Source organism: Manis pentadactyla, chromosome 2, assembly GCF_030020395.1.
Source record: "Manis pentadactyla isolate mManPen7 chromosome 2, mManPen7.hap1, whole genome shotgun sequence".
Classification (NCBI taxonomy): Eukaryota; Metazoa; Chordata; class Mammalia; order Pholidota; family Manidae; genus Manis; species Manis pentadactyla.
This window is the reverse complement of record NC_080020.1, coordinates 82845502-82863355: the sequence shown is the minus strand read 5'-3', so window position 1 is coordinate 82863355 and position 17854 is coordinate 82845502. Positions and strand designations below refer to the sequence as shown.

General features: G+C 39.9%; 1 protein-coding gene across 2 annotated transcripts in view; it reads left to right on the top strand.

The window, feature by feature from the left end:
• Window positions 1-17854, top strand: part of IQGAP2 (IQ motif containing GTPase activating protein 2) — a 275493-nt gene that overhangs the window by 161669 nt on the left and 95970 nt on the right. For both annotated transcript variants that reach the window (XM_036886059.2, XM_036886058.2), the window contains 6 exons: window positions 3806-3873; window positions 4277-4390; window positions 5014-5192; window positions 7030-7117; window positions 10699-10862; window positions 13543-13703. In XM_036886059.2, coding sequence (XP_036741954.2) covers window positions 3806-3873; window positions 4277-4390; window positions 5014-5192; window positions 7030-7117; window positions 10699-10862; window positions 13543-13703 — 774 coding nt within the window. The remainder of the gene's footprint in view (window positions 1-3805; window positions 3874-4276; window positions 4391-5013; window positions 5193-7029; window positions 7118-10698; window positions 10863-13542; window positions 13704-17854) is intronic.

The following is a 17854-nucleotide window of genomic DNA, read 5'->3' as shown; positions in this document are numbered from 1 at the left end:
CTTGGGTGCTAAGCAGTGAGACTCACATTGGTAGGTGGGTGCATGGCCCTCCCTGGCTTAAACCTCAGCCCCCTGCAGCCTGATCTATTGTAACAGCTCCACAGCATGGCTTCCCAGGTCCCTAGGACTGTGCCAGTTAGATGAGGCACTGAACTCAGGGACACCTAAAGGTGTGGTGCCTGTTAGGTACTTACAATTCCTTCTAGTCAAAGGTGCAATTTTTCAATCAAGGGTTATTTTTCTCCTCAACAATGAGGCTTAATAGTAGGATCATCAGTGTACCTTTACCAGGTCCTAGGGAAAGAGCTAGAAAGTTAGCTGAAGGTCTGCATCCCTCTCAGAAGGGAAAGGGGTTTTGTTAACCCTTTACTTACAAAGAATAAATGAGTAAAATATCTTTAAAAACACAAATTGAAGGATACAAAATTAATACACAGAAATCTGTTGCTTTCCTATGCACTAACGATGAACTAGCAGAAAGAGAAATCAGGAAAACAATTCCATTCACAATTGCATCAAAAAGAATAAAATACCTAGGAATAAACCTAACCAAGGAAGTGAAAGACCTATACCCTGAAAACTACAAGACACTCTTAAGAGAAATTAAAGAGGACACTAACAAATGGAAACTCATCCCATGCTCTTGGCTAGGAAGAATTAATATTGTCAAAATGGCCATACTGCCTAAAGCAATCTACAGATTCAATGCAATCCCTATCAAAATACCAACAGCATTCTTCAACAAACTGGAACAAATAGTTTTAAAATTCATATGGAATCACAAAAGACCCCAAATAGCCAAAGCAATCCTGAGAAGGAAGAATAAAGTAGGGGGGATATCACTTCCCAACTTCAAGATCTACTACAAAGCCCCAGTAATCAAGACAATTTGGTACTGGCACAAGAACAGACCCACAGACCAGTGGAACAGAATAGAGAGTCCAGATATTAATCCAAACATATATGGTCAATTAATATATGATAAAGGAGCCATGGACATACAGTAGGGAAATGACAGCCTCTTCAGCAGCTGGTGTTGGCAAAACTGGACAGCTACATGTAAGAGAATGAAACTGGATCATTGTCTAACCCCATACACAAAAGTAAATTCAAAATGGATCAAAGACCTGAATGTAAGTCATGAAACCATAAAACTCTTAGAAAAAAAGATAGGCAAAAATCTCTTGGACATAAACATATCTCCCCAGGCAAGGGAAACAAAAGCAAAAATGAACAAGTGGGACTATATCAAGCTGAAAACCTTCTGTACAGCAAAGGACACCACCAATAGAACAAAAAGGCATCTTACAGTATGGGAGAATATATTCATAAATGACAGATCCAATAAAGGGTGGACATCCAAAATATATAAAGAGCTCACGTACCTGAACAAACAAAAACAAATAATCCAATTAAGAAATGGGCACAGGATCTGAACAGACACTTCTCCAAAGAAATTCAGTTGGCCAACAAACACGTGAAAAGATACTCCCAATCGCTAATCATCAGAGAAATACAAATTAAAACCAAAATGACATATCACCTCACACCAGTAAGGATCACCACCATCCAAAAGACAAACAACAACAAATGTTGGTGAGGTTGTGGAGAAAGGGGAACCCTCCTACACTGCTGGTGGGAATGTAAATTAGTTCAACCATTGTGGAAAGCAGTATGGAGATTCCTCAAAAAACTCAAAATAGAAATACCATTTGACCCAGGAATTCCACTTCTAGGAATTTACCGTAAGAATGCAGCAGCCCAGTTTGAAAAAGACATATGCACCCCTATGTTTACCACAGCACTACAATAGCCAAGAAATGGAAGCAACCTAAGTGTCCATCAGTTGAGGAATGGATAAAGATGTGGTACATATACACAATGGAATATTATTCAGCCATAAGAAGAAAACAAATCCTACCATTTGCAACAACATGGATGGAGCTAGAGGGTATTATGCTCAGTGAAATAAGCCAGGCAGAGAAAGGCAAATACCAAATGATATCACTCATCTGTGGAGTATAAGAACAAAGAAAAACTGAAGGAACAAAACGGCAGCAGACTCACAGAATCCAAGAATGGACTAACAGTTACAAAAGGGAAAGGGACTAGAGAGGATGGGTGGGAAGGGGGGGAAAAGAGGGGGAAATTAGGGGGTATTACTATTAGCAGACATAATGTAGTGGGTGGGGCATGGGGAGGGCTGCACAACACAGAGAAGACAAGTAGTGATTCTATAGCATCTTATTACACTGATGGAGTGACCATAATGGGGTATGTGGGGGGGACTTGGTGATGGGGGGAGTCTAGTAAACATAATGTTCTGCATGTAATTGTAGATTAATGATACCAAAATTTAAAAATTAAAAATAAAAATAAATAAATAAATAACACAAATTGACAATAAACATTGAAGCTCTGTGTGTATATCCTTTCAGACTGACAGTATTGCTTTTAGGGATTTATTGTAACAAGATATCCACACAAAAATGTATCTATATGTAAGTAGGTTCATGTAGCATTATTTGCCATAGTGAATAATTAGTGGCCACCTCAGTGCTCAGCAATTGGTTATGTAAATTACAGTGTGATCCTGTTATAGCATACTATGTCAGTTTCCAGAATAGCTGTTTCCAGAAACAACATTAATAGGATTTATATCAATATTTAGGGTTTATCTCTGGGTGATGTTTTTCTATGTAATTTTTTTTAAATCATGAGTCACTAACTTTTAGCTTTGACCACCTATTTGTTTTCTAAATGATTGCTTTTTACAGAAATGATCAAAGAAAGTTAATCTCAATGCATGCTATTTATATTGGTTGATCAGACATTTTGAGTTTGTTTTAATACCATTAGGAAGGCTCGATCTTGAGCCCCTTTAGTGACATTTTATGTTTTATAAACTCAGATCCATCTCACATCAACATCTGAAGTGATAATCTTGAAATATTTCAAGCCATCAAAATCATTTTCAATTAATTTTCCCATGTGTCAGTGTGTAATTTCTAACTTCTAATACAGTCTCATAATTATAAATCTGACAAAACTGATGATAAATGGAATATGGAAGTTTTAGTTGGTTTGTAGAATTAATCTTGAAGGCTGGGGAAGTTATGATAAATATGGAAGAGAAACTATGTCTCAATGATTAAGTGGGAGAAGCCATATAACCATATATTTTCATCGTGGGAGAATGTAGATGCCAGCCCTCAGCTCACTTTGTCAGGTCATGGGTAGGTTAGCAGGTGCCATCAATACTTCCTAAGGAAGTTTTTGAAAACATAGTCTGTTCTCCATCAGCCACTTTGTAACATGCCTACATCATGGTTTATCTTTAATATCGCCCCATCCATGGATAGTTCAGAAAATGTGAAACAAATATTTCCTCAAGGGGTGCACGATAATTGGAGGAATATTGGAAAGGAAAATAGAATTTGAGCTGTACTTTCAATAAAATAAGAATCACCACACAAGGAATATCCAAGGAAATGGTTATTGCATTTATAAACTGCTGTTTTGTATTAGTTGTGTTTCTTACTCTCCCTGCAAGTGGATGATAGCTGACCCTATGGAAGTGCCACGTACTACAGAAGACCAGTCTTGGGATTTAGACTGGGGTTCTAGTCCTGACCCCGCCCCAGACTGTGTTACCTCAGGATTCCGTTTCCTCATCTATATGAATGGGTTTGATGAGATCATCTCTTAGGTCTTTCTCAACTAAAAAATCTCTTATGGCTTAATTAAGTTCTAACTCTAAGATTTATGATGATAAAATTTCTGATAATTTTGTTTTCTCTTTCAGTTTATATCTGTTCAAACTAGGAATAGCACCCCAGATCCAGGATTTGTTGGGCAAAGTAGACTTCACAGGTACCATTCTTCATCTTTATAATTGTGTACAAGGAAGTTACTGAGAAAAGGTATTGATACCTTTTTGCTCATTTTGATATTGATTCCTTTTTTCCTCTATATTGATCAGAATAAAAAACTTATCTTTACTTGGCAAGGTTTCCTTTCCCCACATTTGTGAAATGAGAAATGGCTTCTCCCTGAGGGTCTGTTTAGAAATGCCCCACCTTCTTGATGAAGACATTCCTTTATTTAATTTTTTAAATAATGATATGTACTTCGTATTGTCCTTCATCAGAAAAAATAAGTCCTGCCTTTCTGGGAGGAAGCCTAAGATGAAGGCATTTCTTGGTATGAATATGCTCGTTCCTGCCTGAATCTCTGTGGCTTGCTTTGATTTTTTGTTGCTATTGTTCTTTTCCAGAGGAAGAAATCAGTAATATGAGAAAGGAACTCGAGAAATATGGAATACAGATGCCATCTTTCAGCAAAATAGGTGGTATTCTGGCTAATGAACTGTCCGTGGATGAAGCTGCTTGTAAGTCTGTTTAAAATCCAAATTTGCCATGTACTTGAGGTTTACCTATACCTTATTTGTTGATCTTGGTTATACGAAATAATTAGAAGATACTTTAAGCCCCCTCTTAAAGCTTATATTACAGGTATTATAGATGGTTGGTTGGAGCCTATCAGAATATAACCAAGGCATGGATTTGGACTTTAAACATCCACTTGTACAATGTGAATTAAGAGGTTCCAGAAATATCTTCATTCTCTAAAATATTTCTCTTCTTTTTACATGCTTAGTTTTTAGTGGTGGGTGCATCACGGCACTGTCCTTCTGTGCTGCAAGTATCTCTTGGAAACAACCTGGTAGTGTCCATACCACCTTCCAATTGCAGCAGTTGGCGTTTTGCTTGGTCCATTGTAGCCACGCAGTGCAGGCTGAGGAGCGATTCATGACAGATGTTCCACCAGGGCCCAGGGTGGACAGGCAGGCAGGGAGGGTGTCAGAGGGGGGCTCTGTGGTGTGTCTGATGTCTCTTTAACATGCTTATTGGACGCCACAGAAGCAAGTAAAGCTGTAAGCTTATGTATGCATTGTTGACACTGCTGTGCATGTCATCTTTTGCTAATAAGTATCATTTTTCCTCTTCTCAGTGCATGCTGCAGTTATTGCCATTAACGAGGCTATTGAAAAAGGGGTAGCAGAGCAGACCATTACAACACTGAGGAACCCAAATGCAGTTTTAACTTCAGTGGATGACAGCCTTGCACAGGAATATCAGAGAGAACTCTGGGAAGCAAAAAAGAGAAAAGAGGAAACCGCCAGACTGAAGGTATTTAAGTAGATTCTCATTAATAAATATGGTTGTGAGAAAGTAGCCAATTTGAAAAAGCTTTAATGGTAAAAGTGATATTTTTAAATCAGCTGGCCGTGGTCCCTAGAGCCATGGGCAGCTGGTTTGGGTGAAACAAAGGGTAAAAGAAGACCACACACTACATAAGGAAATTAGGCTTCCTTTTATGAGGAATAGTGTAGATTGCAAGGATGGAAGGTCATGTCACAGACTTCTTACCTGGAAAGTGAAAAGTAGCAGCTCAGGATCTTCCTTCCTAGGTATCACCGACAGACCTTGTATTAACCAAGTTACCTGTAGATTTATTAGCAGAGGTTAATCTTGTTGTGCTGAAGTTTAGAGCAGATGTTTTTTAATCCACTTGTATTTTCCCAGTAGTTTACCCTCATATCTGAGCAAGAGGCAGCCTGCTCCTCGTACTAACCACACCTGCTGCCTTCCTGTCTCATGTTGTTGAAGACTTGGTCTACACTCAGGGCTTCCACCTCCTGACCCACTTTGCTATTTTTAAGCTTTGCCATTTCAGCTTCAGCTTGACTGCAGAAAGTAACTGCTTTATCTCACCCCCTTTTCCCAGCTGGTGGCTGTCACCAGCACCTGGCATGCCTCCCGCCACCCTCTCTGCCTGCCTTGAGACCGTCGGCTCCCTGAGCTTGTGCGGTTTCCTGCCCTGGTTACCCTCTGCATCTCTTAGTGACTTTTCTTCCTCCTCCTAAATACAGGATTCTTGATGGCCCGACTTTGAATCGTTTCTCTCTTCCTCAGTTAAGCTCATCCACTTGAAGAAATCAGTCATCGGCTTGATTCCTGGCTCCTGTAACGTTCCTCCAGAGAATTTCATCTCTGTGTCCCAAACCTTGACCCCCACCACGTCCCAAGGGTGCTTCTCTCATTCCTGCCCTTATCATATGTGTGCCCCTTGCTGACTTCCCTTTGGAAGGACTTCCACATGGTCTCAGAGCCCCTTTTCTGTCCCCTTTGTCCTCTCCATTGTTCTCTTCTGTCTGCCTTTCCTTCCAGGCATGCGCCCACCACCCACCTTCCAGTCCCACCTCAGGTCTCGTGCACACCTTCCTCACGGGCCTCCCTACTTCCTGTCATTCTTCAGGCCGGCCCCTCTCAGAGCTAGAGGCTACAAAATTAATCTTTCACTTGAGATCTGATGCCATCCCACCAGAACCTCCCCTGATTCCCTACTGCCTCCTAAGTTAAGTACAGGTCCTTTGCTAGGCCTTAAAAGTCCTCCAGGATAGCTAACCTACCTCCCCACCTCTTTGGCTGACCCTGGTCACAGACTCCATGCTGCAGCCCACCTGCCAAGCTTTCCTACCTCGGACCAAATCCACCCTGCTGCCCCCTCTGACTTTAACATTCCTCTGTTTCTCCAGCCCCTCCTCAATTGTCTGCTTTTTAATTTTTCTTTCCAACTGAGTATGTACTTCTCCTAGAATCTCTTCTGTTCTATTATGTATTTTTGTTATTTTCTTGGTTTTATTAGACTGAATCAAATGAAATTGCCAATATTCAGCTGGTTTTGATCTACAAAGAATGGCCATATCAAGCAACCCAACCTAATGTTTTCTGCATCATATGATTAGGTCTTTTCAGAGAGCCACCAGGTCTGTTGTTCATCTTTGTAAACTTTGCCAGGCATGTCTAACCCTAGGGCCCTACCCAAAGTGGGCACTCTTAAATGCTTGCCTCAAGTTCACATGAATAATAGTGAATGGTTTTTATCACTCTCTACATTTTTGCTTTTGAATATTGAGCTTTGGAAAAATTAAATCTCAGAATCAGTGAAGACTTTGTTTTGCAGAATAACTGTGTTTCAGAAGAAGAAAGAGACGCTTATGAAGAACTGCTGACCCAAGCGGAAATCCAAGGCAATATCAATGAAGTCAACAGTAAGTGATGGTCGTAGGAAGGCAGTGGATATGTCCATAGGATACAAATCTTCCTTGTCAGAATCTCAGCAAAACTCTCAACTTGTATCCTTCTAAAACGGCCTTATGCGATAAAAAGTCTGCTACTCATCAATAATGTTGCTTTTAATCATGGAGCATCATCTGTTTCCCATGGAGCTTCTTTGGTGATCTTGCCTGCAGTCCCCACAGAGTAATCTCAGAGCATCCTGAAGCTAGTTTGAGTGGACCTTCCTGTTTCATCACAGGTACAGAGGATGTCATGTTTTGAGCCTATCCCTTATTGGGCTATTGCTGAAGATTATTTAGTAAAAGATTATGACTTAAAGATTTTCATCCCTTGTCCATGATTATGGGATGGTGTGTGACTGGAATTGTAAAAGATGTCATTGGCACCTCAGCTCTTGATTACTTCCCGATCATTAGTCTGCAGCTCGTAAGAACTGTTTTCTTACAGCTTGTGTAACATTAGGGTGAGTTAGTGAGACCTGATAGCCGATGAAATTGCTTGGTGGCAGGTTTGAACCCCACATCCCTGAGCATCTGTGGAATCATACCGTTAGGTTCCTCTAAGTACCTAGCTGAGTGTGTGACTACAAAGAAAGGAAACTCAGGTAATTAAAATGTGCAAGCTTACATATATTAATCTCTGTATTATTTTTTTTCCCTTCTCTAATAAAATTTATTTTTGGTTGAGGCAGTAAGGAATTCTATTTGACATTTATTTCCCCTGGGTCAAACTAAGTGGCCCATATATGCCCAAAAAACTAATACAGGAAGGATCATTTAGCTCACTTAATAAAGCATGTGAACTGTCTACTAAATTTAAATTTGGAGTATCTACTAATAATAACACTCAATTTAACCTAAATGACTTTTGAATGTTTTATTGCTCTTAACACCTTCAGAGAAAGGCATGCCTATACCAGAAGTTTGCTCCTAAGTTGGTAGTAGAGATACTCTGAGGGGTTCAAACAGTAATCAAGGAGACCCAGAGAAAGCTGATGTATAGTCTAAGAGTTAACAGCTGAGTATGTTTGAAATGTACCTCATACACAACCACTGAGAGCTCCAAGATAACTTTGTTTTAAGGAAACCCCTTACCCTTAACTTTTTGGGAGGTGTGTTCCTGTTCTTTTATTCTTTTAAAATTTTGAACATGTTACTGACAATTCATGAAGCACAATTTCAGGTTTCTCTTTCTGTTGTATTTGAAAGCTGAGAATTTCATTACGCTTGACAGAAATGAATTACAGGAAGAAATTAATATTGCCAGCAAGACATCTGAGGCCCATAAGCTTAGTGAGGAAAGGATTCCATAGCCTTTAGCCATCCTTTATTTTTGAAATGTTTATAACCACTAAAACAGATTGTTTTCATGTTACATAAAATGCCTTATATAAATATTTTAATACTTAATGACATTATTTCCTGACCACAGAATTAATGCCAAATTGGCTCTATTTTTTTTCCATTTTTAAGTAAAAGGCATGAGATGATTTAACTAATGCATAACCAGGTAAAATTCTGAAGGGTATTGCAATGTTTGATGGCTTTAAATATGTAGAACATGATTATTCAAAAGTTTTTTGTCTCTCTCCATCTGAAAATGTATAGTCCAATAGAATTAAAAGCAGTCTTGAAAAAAACTTTCTGAAGCACATTTTAGTCAGTGACATGACAGTGAGACAATTTAAAATAGGAAGATAGCTATTTGACGAGCTTTTTTCCAACCATGTAGGTTATTGTATTAAAATGTTAAAGTGTCTCATTCATAGCAGCCATGGTGATAGCATGGTGACACATCAAGCGACAGCTTGACGGTAATGTCCTTGGATCTACTGTCAGAGGCTTCAGCTTCGTTTGAGCTGCAATCATTTAACTTTTTAGCTTGGTTCACGCTGATCACATGATATATTCTGTTGAGATCAGGGCTGGAAATTTTGTTAAATGCAGAGTATAAAAGAGTCATTAAGCTTACTTTATTTCTTTTGAGGAAATATTTCATTAAGAGTGTTTTAAGAATATGATTTTCTGGGAATATTTTACCATCCAGGGGTGCAAACTCGTATGGTGGAGTTTTTAGAGGTGAAAACAGAAACAGCTGGAAGATTTTGGGTAATTTTAACAGAAAAGTAAATGCCATGTCTCCCACTGACCTTCCTTTTTGGAATTCTTTCATTTCTCATTTCAATTCTAAGAATAGGAAAATGGGTTTGGATTCTTAGGGCGCTTTGGAATACGTGTAAATTTTCTGGAGGTGTGGCATGCAACATGAAAGATTGCATTGGTTGCATTTCCTGCTATGAATGATGTCTCTCAGTAGAACGTTATTGAGGTACCTCCTTATGAATATAGTTAGGGAAAATAAATTGTCATCTGTTAAAAAGAGTTAGAATGATCTTAGCTGCAATCTAGTCACATGTTAGGAAGACAGACTGACCCTTGAAAAGAAATCTAGAAATCTGTGCATCTCGTTATTTCTACTACCCCAAAGCTCTCTTTAAAGATCAAAGTCCTACTAGTTCCATCTGGTGTGCTGGTGCCTGGTGGCAAGAGTTCATCACTCATTCTTCCATTTGGACAGCAATTCTGTTTCTGAAAACTGTATTGACTACTGATGCAAGCACCGACAGTTTGGTCACTAAAATTCTGGTCTTAGCAATCTGAAGATTGCAACTCGTAGAGACATCACAGAGCCATGGTTGGGTCAGATAACACACCAGCGCATTCTGTATTGACTACTGATGCAAGCACCAACAGTTTGGTCGCTAAAATTCTGGTCTTAGCAGTCTGAACATTGCAACTGGTAGAGACATCACAGAGCTGTGGTTGGGTCAGATAACACACCAGCGCATTTTGTTGTTATTTTTGTTACATAATAGTAGCACAGACTTACTTAGTCATATGAATTTTGGTTGTAATAGTTTTAAAAGTATATCTGGAATTATTTTTTATTAAGAATCACACTTCACAGAACACAGGAGCTGAGGGAGAATGTCCTGAGAGTTAATGCCATCACTTCCAGGCAGCAATGAGTCAGGTGCCTGCCGTGGATTTCCCATGGTGCTAATTCAGAGGCAGAAAACAGCCACAGGACGAGGCCAGCTTCCAGTCTGCACATAGCTTCAGGCTCCGTGGGGAGGCAATACCAACACAACAGGAGCATTAAAGAGCAATGCCTGCAGGATCACTATGGCCCAGCTCTAAGTACCGTGAGGACCCCTGAGGAGTGAAATCCTCAGGGACTGGAACAGTGTGAAAGCCTCACGGAAGAGACAGGGCCAGAACTGATCACGACAGGAAGGGTTTTGTAGGAAAGTCATGCTGGGCCAGAATAATCTCGTAGCTCCAGTTCCATCAATGCTGAGGCTCCCTGAGGGACCACCTCCAAGGATCAGACTGGCCTCCAATTACTGAGCTTCTGTTTCCCAGGCTTTGCCTCACCTCCAGCCGCAGCGTTTCAGAGTTGATAGAAAGTCACTACCTAGTTAACCTTCTTATCCTTGGGAAGATGGGCTGGTTGGGCCAAACATTCTGACAGAATGTGACCCCACTCTCAGGGCAGGCTGCAGTGGACCACATCAATGCTGTCATTCAAGAAGGTGACCCTGAAAATACCCTGCTTGCACTGAAGAAACCAGAGGCCCAGCTGCCTGCTGTTTATCCCTTTGCTGCTGTGATGTACCAGGACGAACTTCTCAACCTCCAGAAACAGAGCGCCATGGTAAGCTGGGGAGACTTCAGTTGCAGAGACTTTCGTTCTGTCCAAGCAATGAGGAAGACTGTTTAGGAGATGTGAAGGGGGTGCACAGTCCCTAACTTGTACCAGTCCCCTACCTCATTGGCCTGCTGTACCGATTCCATGGCTGCCTGCCTCTTTAACTCCTGCTTTTCTTCTACGTGAAGAATCTAAGAGCATAGCTAGGAGATGCAGTCAAGGCTGTACACAAATACACATTGAAAACAGGTTGTTGTTATTCTCTGTGGTTTTTAAAGGACTTTGGGTAATTTTTTAACTGAAATGTTTTTTTAAAATGTGTGATGGTTTTTGATTCAGCAAGTAAGTTCTGAATCTGCTTTTATAGAAATCTGCAATCAAGAACATTAGCACCATGGCTTTGATTTTTGTAAATCTAATGGTCCTTAATATTCTAATAATAATAAACAGTCATATTCATGTAAGGTTACAGTAATTAACAGCATATATACTATGCAGGATTATGCCAAACAATGGAACAAAATGGAAAATACAAGAAGCAGATCTAGGAATTTAATGTATGAGACCTATATTTCAAAAAGGTAGAGAAAGGAATGAAGTCCTTTCAAGTATTTAACCATTTGGAAAAGAAAACCTTACCTCACCACACATATCAGAATAAATTCTCAGTATAAAATGTTAAATGTAAAAACATTCACGGAATCTTAGAAATCAGAAGCAGCACTGCTCCTCCCAAAAAAGAAAAGGGAAGGAGACCAAAACAATGAACAGCCAATTCAACAAGGAACATATAAATGACAAACACAAAAAAAATGTGCAAACTCAATCAGAGGTAAGTAAATGCAAATAAAAACAAAACACAGTTTTTTTTAGAAATCAGGTTGGTAGAGATGTGAAAGGCCTAACCTAGTACAGGCATAAATTTGGGGGCAGCAGGCATCTCCTCCACAGCTGACGAGAATGTGAATAATACAAGCTTTCTGGAGGGTGACCTTAATAATGTGTGTCAAAGTCTTTTCCATTCTCCTGACAGTTACTTTGTTAGGAAGTGAGCCTACAGAATAGGAATCAGAAAGGTATAGCCACAGGTATGTTTGACAGCATTATCTCTAATACTGAGAAACAGGAAATAAACCATGTGCTTAACTAACAACAGATTGTGCACATTAATATTAAATGGAGAAAAACGATATTAGAATATATAGCATTATCTTGGGTTTTTTGCTAATAAAAATAAAAGTCAGTTAAAAAGCAAAACCTCTGCAAATGTTTGCATGCATTTAAAATAAAAGGATATACACTTAAGGATTTGGGTGATAAGATTTGTTTTCTTATTCTTGCTTATCAAGACTTGCAATGTTTTCTTAAATAGAGAGATATACTATTTTGTACTGAAAGAAAAACAGATTATTTTCTTAAATGGCATTTAATGTTCTCTCATTAATATTTCTCCCGGTTTTCTAGCTTTGAAGCTCAGGGCTGCTTTCATTCTAGCACACTCATTTATCCCCAACTGGTCCACATGCAGCCTATGGTTGCCTGGCCCCATTTCTGTATTTTTCCTTGTCCTTTATGCTGTGTACCATTTTAAGGATTTGTGGACAATTCATTGGAAGGGGCAGAAGAAGTGAATTGCAAATGATTCCATTCTGCGCTTTACTTGTAATTTTATACTTTCCTTATGTGTTTAACTTATAGTTAATGTAAGAGATTTGGATAAAACTTACATGTTCCCTATAATAATTCATCCTCCCATTTGTTTTGGAAAGTAAAATTATGCTGTGTTACTCTAAAATCAATTTCTGTGAGATTTCTGTGGAGATCCAGAAAGCTATACTGCATTTCATTATAAATACCACACTGTGTATATTAAATACATATAGTGTCTTAAATGTAAAGATGTATCAGCTTTTTAAAAACTAACTCACTTTTATGCTCCTATATTCCTTCAATATGATGGAAGAAATAACCCTTTGGGTTTTGTGCAAAGTCAGTATAAAATAGTTAAATCGAAGAGAACATTGAAGGGGAGAAATGTTCTGACATCTAAGATTTTTTTTTTTAATAAGCCAATCCAGACTTATAACCACATAAATCTGGAGATCCTTACTTCGTTTACCAAAGATTCACCTCACATTTCTTCAAATATCTGGATTTTATTGTACCTTTTTAAATTTTTACCAAATTACAAAATGTGACAGACTTTTTGGAACTCAAAACAATATTCTTGGCTTAAGGACTTTGATTTACTTTTGTAGGGTTATAAGTTTTAGGTGAAATTCTCTCCTTTAATTCAAACTGAAAATCATTAGTAATGCTAAAAGGATACCTCACACTCTCAGTGACAACACTGTCTAATCCTTGGCTTCAATATCTGGTAATACTGAGTCTATAAGCAACTGGGATAGCTAGGAGTAGGGATCAGCTATGCGAATGCACATGTCTGTGGAATCATGACTGGGGGTTATGATTAACTCATTCCCAAAATGGTCATCTAAGCACAACCCAGAATTCACTTACCTGTTCTTTACAGACAATGAAAAATAGGTGGCCAATGAGCCCTCTTTTTCCTGGCTCTCAAAATCTCTGACTTCTTGTTGTTCTTTGAAATGTGCATTCTGAATCCCCTTCACCTACATGAAGCATGTGATTTGGAGAACTTGCACTGCCATGTGTTTTCCAACAGAACTACTTGGCCCATGAGGAGCTCCTGATTGCGGTGGAAATGCTGTCTGCTGTTGCTTTGCTAAACCAGGCCTTGTTCAGCCATGATCTTGTGTCTGTTCAGAATCAACTCAGAGGCCCAACAACAGGTTTCAATAATCTGGATGAGGCGTATGTGGAACGGTAAGGGACCACTTTCCAAACCTCCTTTCAATGCAGCCATGTGTGTTTGGCAGATCTCACAAAGTAAGAATTTGTTTCTTACTGAAGAAATCCACACAGCCGTGCTTGTTTTCTAGAAAACTAGAAAGCCTAAAAATGATCATCCTGGGGCAAATACTGACTCTGTCATTAGCAAAGACTGATAGGCTAAAAAGCACTCTACCAAATCTGGAGAGAAAATTATGGGGTGGGAATAAGGAGCCACAACGAGATTCAGTTAAGACAAAAGCCCAAAGTGTGAGACTTTCCATCCTGGATTCTTGTTGACCACCAGGGGGAGATGTCTGCCTTGGTCTTGATGAAAACTCTTTGCCCATGCAGCTGGAACTGCTCAAATAGCTTAGGTAATTCTCTTGGGTTACTTACAGTTACAAAAAAGACATCATAGATATATTTTTAAATTATGTTAGACTACTTGTCTGTGTGGAAAATGGCCTAAAAGTAGTAGGACAGTGGATTTTCATGGTTTTCAATTGTCTTGGAGAAACTGATGCTCTTGTTCAATGTAAATTTTGCCCCCTGGTTCATATAACTCCAGAGTCTACTTCCAAGGTAATCTAGTTCTACCTTCACTGTTTCTTTCAATGATACCATCATCTCCTCCAAGCTCCACATCAATTTGGCTTTCCTCTGCCAGGCATCCTTGGGCTATGAATAACCAGCTCACTTTTCTCCCTGTCAGTAGCCAATCTGTGCATTATACCCCTGCCGAATGTTTCCATTTCCTAGCAGCCACCTCAGTTAGACTTTTCACCTTCTGTAGTAACCTCCACACTGGTCTTCCTACCCCTTCTCTGTCCTCACTCACACTTAACCTAACCAGGCTCTGCTGCTCTCTCAGAGCTGGAGGAGAAGCCGCAGCTGGTCACCCCTGTGTGAAGGCTAGCGGGGCAGCAGGTGACTCGGTGAGATAATTGTCAAGACACTGCCCCAGACTTAGCATCTCCAGCACCTACGTCTAAATGACAGTATGCCCTCCCTCCAGATCACCCTTTTTGATTATCAAAAATCCTCCTTCCCTTGCCCCAGTTTACAAATAACCCATTAAGGAAATGGCCCCACACCCTATTTGAGAACCACTTTTATACCTGTGGTTTTCAACTGGGGCCTTGAGCTACAGCCTCACAGTTCAAGCATTCTGTGTGAGAAACTTTTAAAACCTGTTTCAACAGATTGTTTGATATTTTTGGCTCCAAGGCTAATTTTTTTTAAGATTTCAACAATCTTTTAAAAATTTGACTTAGGCACTTTCTGGGTCACCTGGATGACTGAGTAATGACATGAGACTCTGGCCCACCTCTGGCTCTTTATGACAGTTGCACTGGCACCGAGTGAGCTTCCACAGCCTCTTTCACCTTCAGTATCAGCATTTTCGACTTGGTTCTTGGAAGCCCAAATTGGCAGATTTTCAAGTTTAAGAAACACTACTCTCTATGGTTGTACACGTTCTTCATAGGACAAGGGCCCTGAACAGGGCCACCTTGATGAAATTTTTACAAAGTCTCCAGCGATTTACCACGGCTTCCACCCTTGCTGTGTTTTTCCAGCAAGGTCTTTTGTCTAATTCTCACAAAAGTGATATAGGGTTGGCATTGGCTCTGGGCACAAGCTGTTTCAAAAAAATTGTTCTCAAATGTAGATTTATTCATAATGCTCCCTGTTTAATTGTTCTCTGTTCTCATCGGAACTAAGAACAGACTCTTTGCTCTAAACATGTTGCTCTGGCCTTAGCTCCAGCTGCCTCCCTCCCAGTAGTCTGCGCTTCTACCAAGCTGGCGCTCAACACATGGCACTGTCGCCTCTCTGCTCCTCTGCACGCTCCTCTCGCCACCAGGAACAGGATGCCTGCCGCCCATCTCTGCCTGGCCCAGTGCTGGAGCCTCTAGGCCCTGCCTGCCATGGGTTATGCTTCCATGAATCGTTCCTCTGCTCCTCCCCACCATGGCTAATGTCCTCTCTTCTGAGAACTAGCAAGCTGTGGTTAGAGGATTGTAGCCTTGAAGTAAAAAATAGCCGAGTTAGACACTTCCTAGCTGAGCTCTTTTCATCTATAAAGCACAAAAACCAAATGAACAAAACAAAAGCACCTACTCTGCGTCTGCAGAACGGCTTTGAAGGTTAAGCGCTTCGCTGGTACCTGTCCCAGGCAAGGTGCTCTACCACCAAGAGATACCTTCCACTTCTTCTTGGGACCCCATTTTTTCTACTGTATGGGCCATCTTTACTTTTATAGCCTTTGCTGTGTGCTCTGCCTTTATATCCTTTTTGAATTTTGGTTGTCTTATCCACTAGACTGAAAGCTCCTTGAAGGAAAGTCTGTGTCTTCATCCTTTTCACTCTGTAAAACACTCCAGGTGTTCCACATAGTAAGTGCTCACTAAAGCCCTACTGGGCTAAATTGGAATTGTAATCTCAAAGCTTCCCGAGCCTGTTAGAAATACAGTCTCACTCATCTGTCTACTGCAGGTGGTAAAGAACATTCTGAGAGGGGTGGGGAAGAAAGGGCATAGACCTGTTAGGGTAAATTACAGAATATTTTCCAAAGAAAATCTCTTTTGTCCTGGAGACTCATACCTACAATGCAAAAGCCTGTGGGGCTCTGTTGTGTTACTCCTAAAATCTTTCCCTTCGGCTAGTGTTTGTTCACTTCTAAAGAAATGATGGGTGGCTTTGTTTTTTCCTGTAGGTCATCCTTAAGCTTCCCATGTTATTCCCATTGGATCACATTTAGACATTAAGCATGTGAAATGCCCACAAGAATTTTGCACTTTCTTATGAAATGACCCCTATCAATACAGGAGGCTAACCAGCACAAGTTGCTGTTTATCCATATTGTTACTGTGGTCAGTACTATTTATGATGTATTACTAGAGTAGCAGAGTATTTTCTTAGATTTATAATTCCCACTAAGGTGAAAATCTCACACATGATAACCGGTTTCAGACCTAAATTTGGTGATGCCTCATTCAGCCACAGATAAAAGAATCTTCACCACCACTTCCTATTTTGAATAATGTTTTTCTTTCTTGCACTGCACTCTGAAAAACACCTCAGTGTCACCTTGAAGCATGCACAGCTTTGAGACCATTTGTCACAGCCAGGAAAACAGGGTTAGACTCCAGGAAAACAGGGTTAGACTCGATGTAGTGTTACTTTTTTTAAACACTGTTAGCAAACCCGTAGGTGCCATTGAGAGGTTGCGTAGTGAATCAGTGTGTGCATAGAGGACTGGTCTCTACTGCCCTTATGTAAAGCAAAAGCAAACTAAACTGTCGTGTTTTCTTACTTTGGGCTAGAGTAGCTTGTGTTCGCTTGTGGTTATAACATTGGTTTTGTGATTTTTAAGTGGGAAAGTTGATTCTTGAGAAATGAAAGTTTCTTAGTCCTGTATCAAGATGGATCATTTTTTTTTCTCCTAAAATTTCCCCAGACAAGAAAAATAAATGAAGTGGTTGACCAAACTCTGTGTTCCAGAGGGTTATGCAGAGTGAAGAGGGGTGAGGGTCAGAAATGAGGTGTAAGAGTGCCCTGGTAGCAAGCAGACACAGAAGAGAGGTTTTTGAGTAGTTTCTATGAAGCCTTAGGAGAAATGGACTGGTGAGGAGGAATTTTAGAATACTCTGCTTCAACCCATGAGCCACCTCTTCAAGAGAATATACAGTGAAGATGTGTTATTCAGCAAGGTTTCTGGAACTACATTTGCATTTTGATTCCTCAATAAGCATATAGATTCAAGGTAACAGAGCTCTGTTAAGGTTGCAATAGATAAGGTCTCTAAAGCTCAGATTTTTGGAGGAAATAAGAAAAATAATAAGAAGGACTCTTAATAGAACAATTGAGAGCCATGGTAATTCTTAATTTTATCACATAACAGTCATCTGGAGACTAAGAAGAGCCAAAACATGCCAAGGGGAGGAAAATTAGTCAGTGGGGGAAAAAAAAAGAACAATTTCACTGAGTTGAAAACTTCTAGGCTTTTTTCATTAGATTTTGAGGAAACTTCATGAAACAGCATTTGTACAGAAAGTATTTCTAAGGAAAAAAACAGTCATTAGTATAAGTGGGTTTGTTGAATGTTGATAAAGCTGCATAAGATACTTGACTTGCCTTTC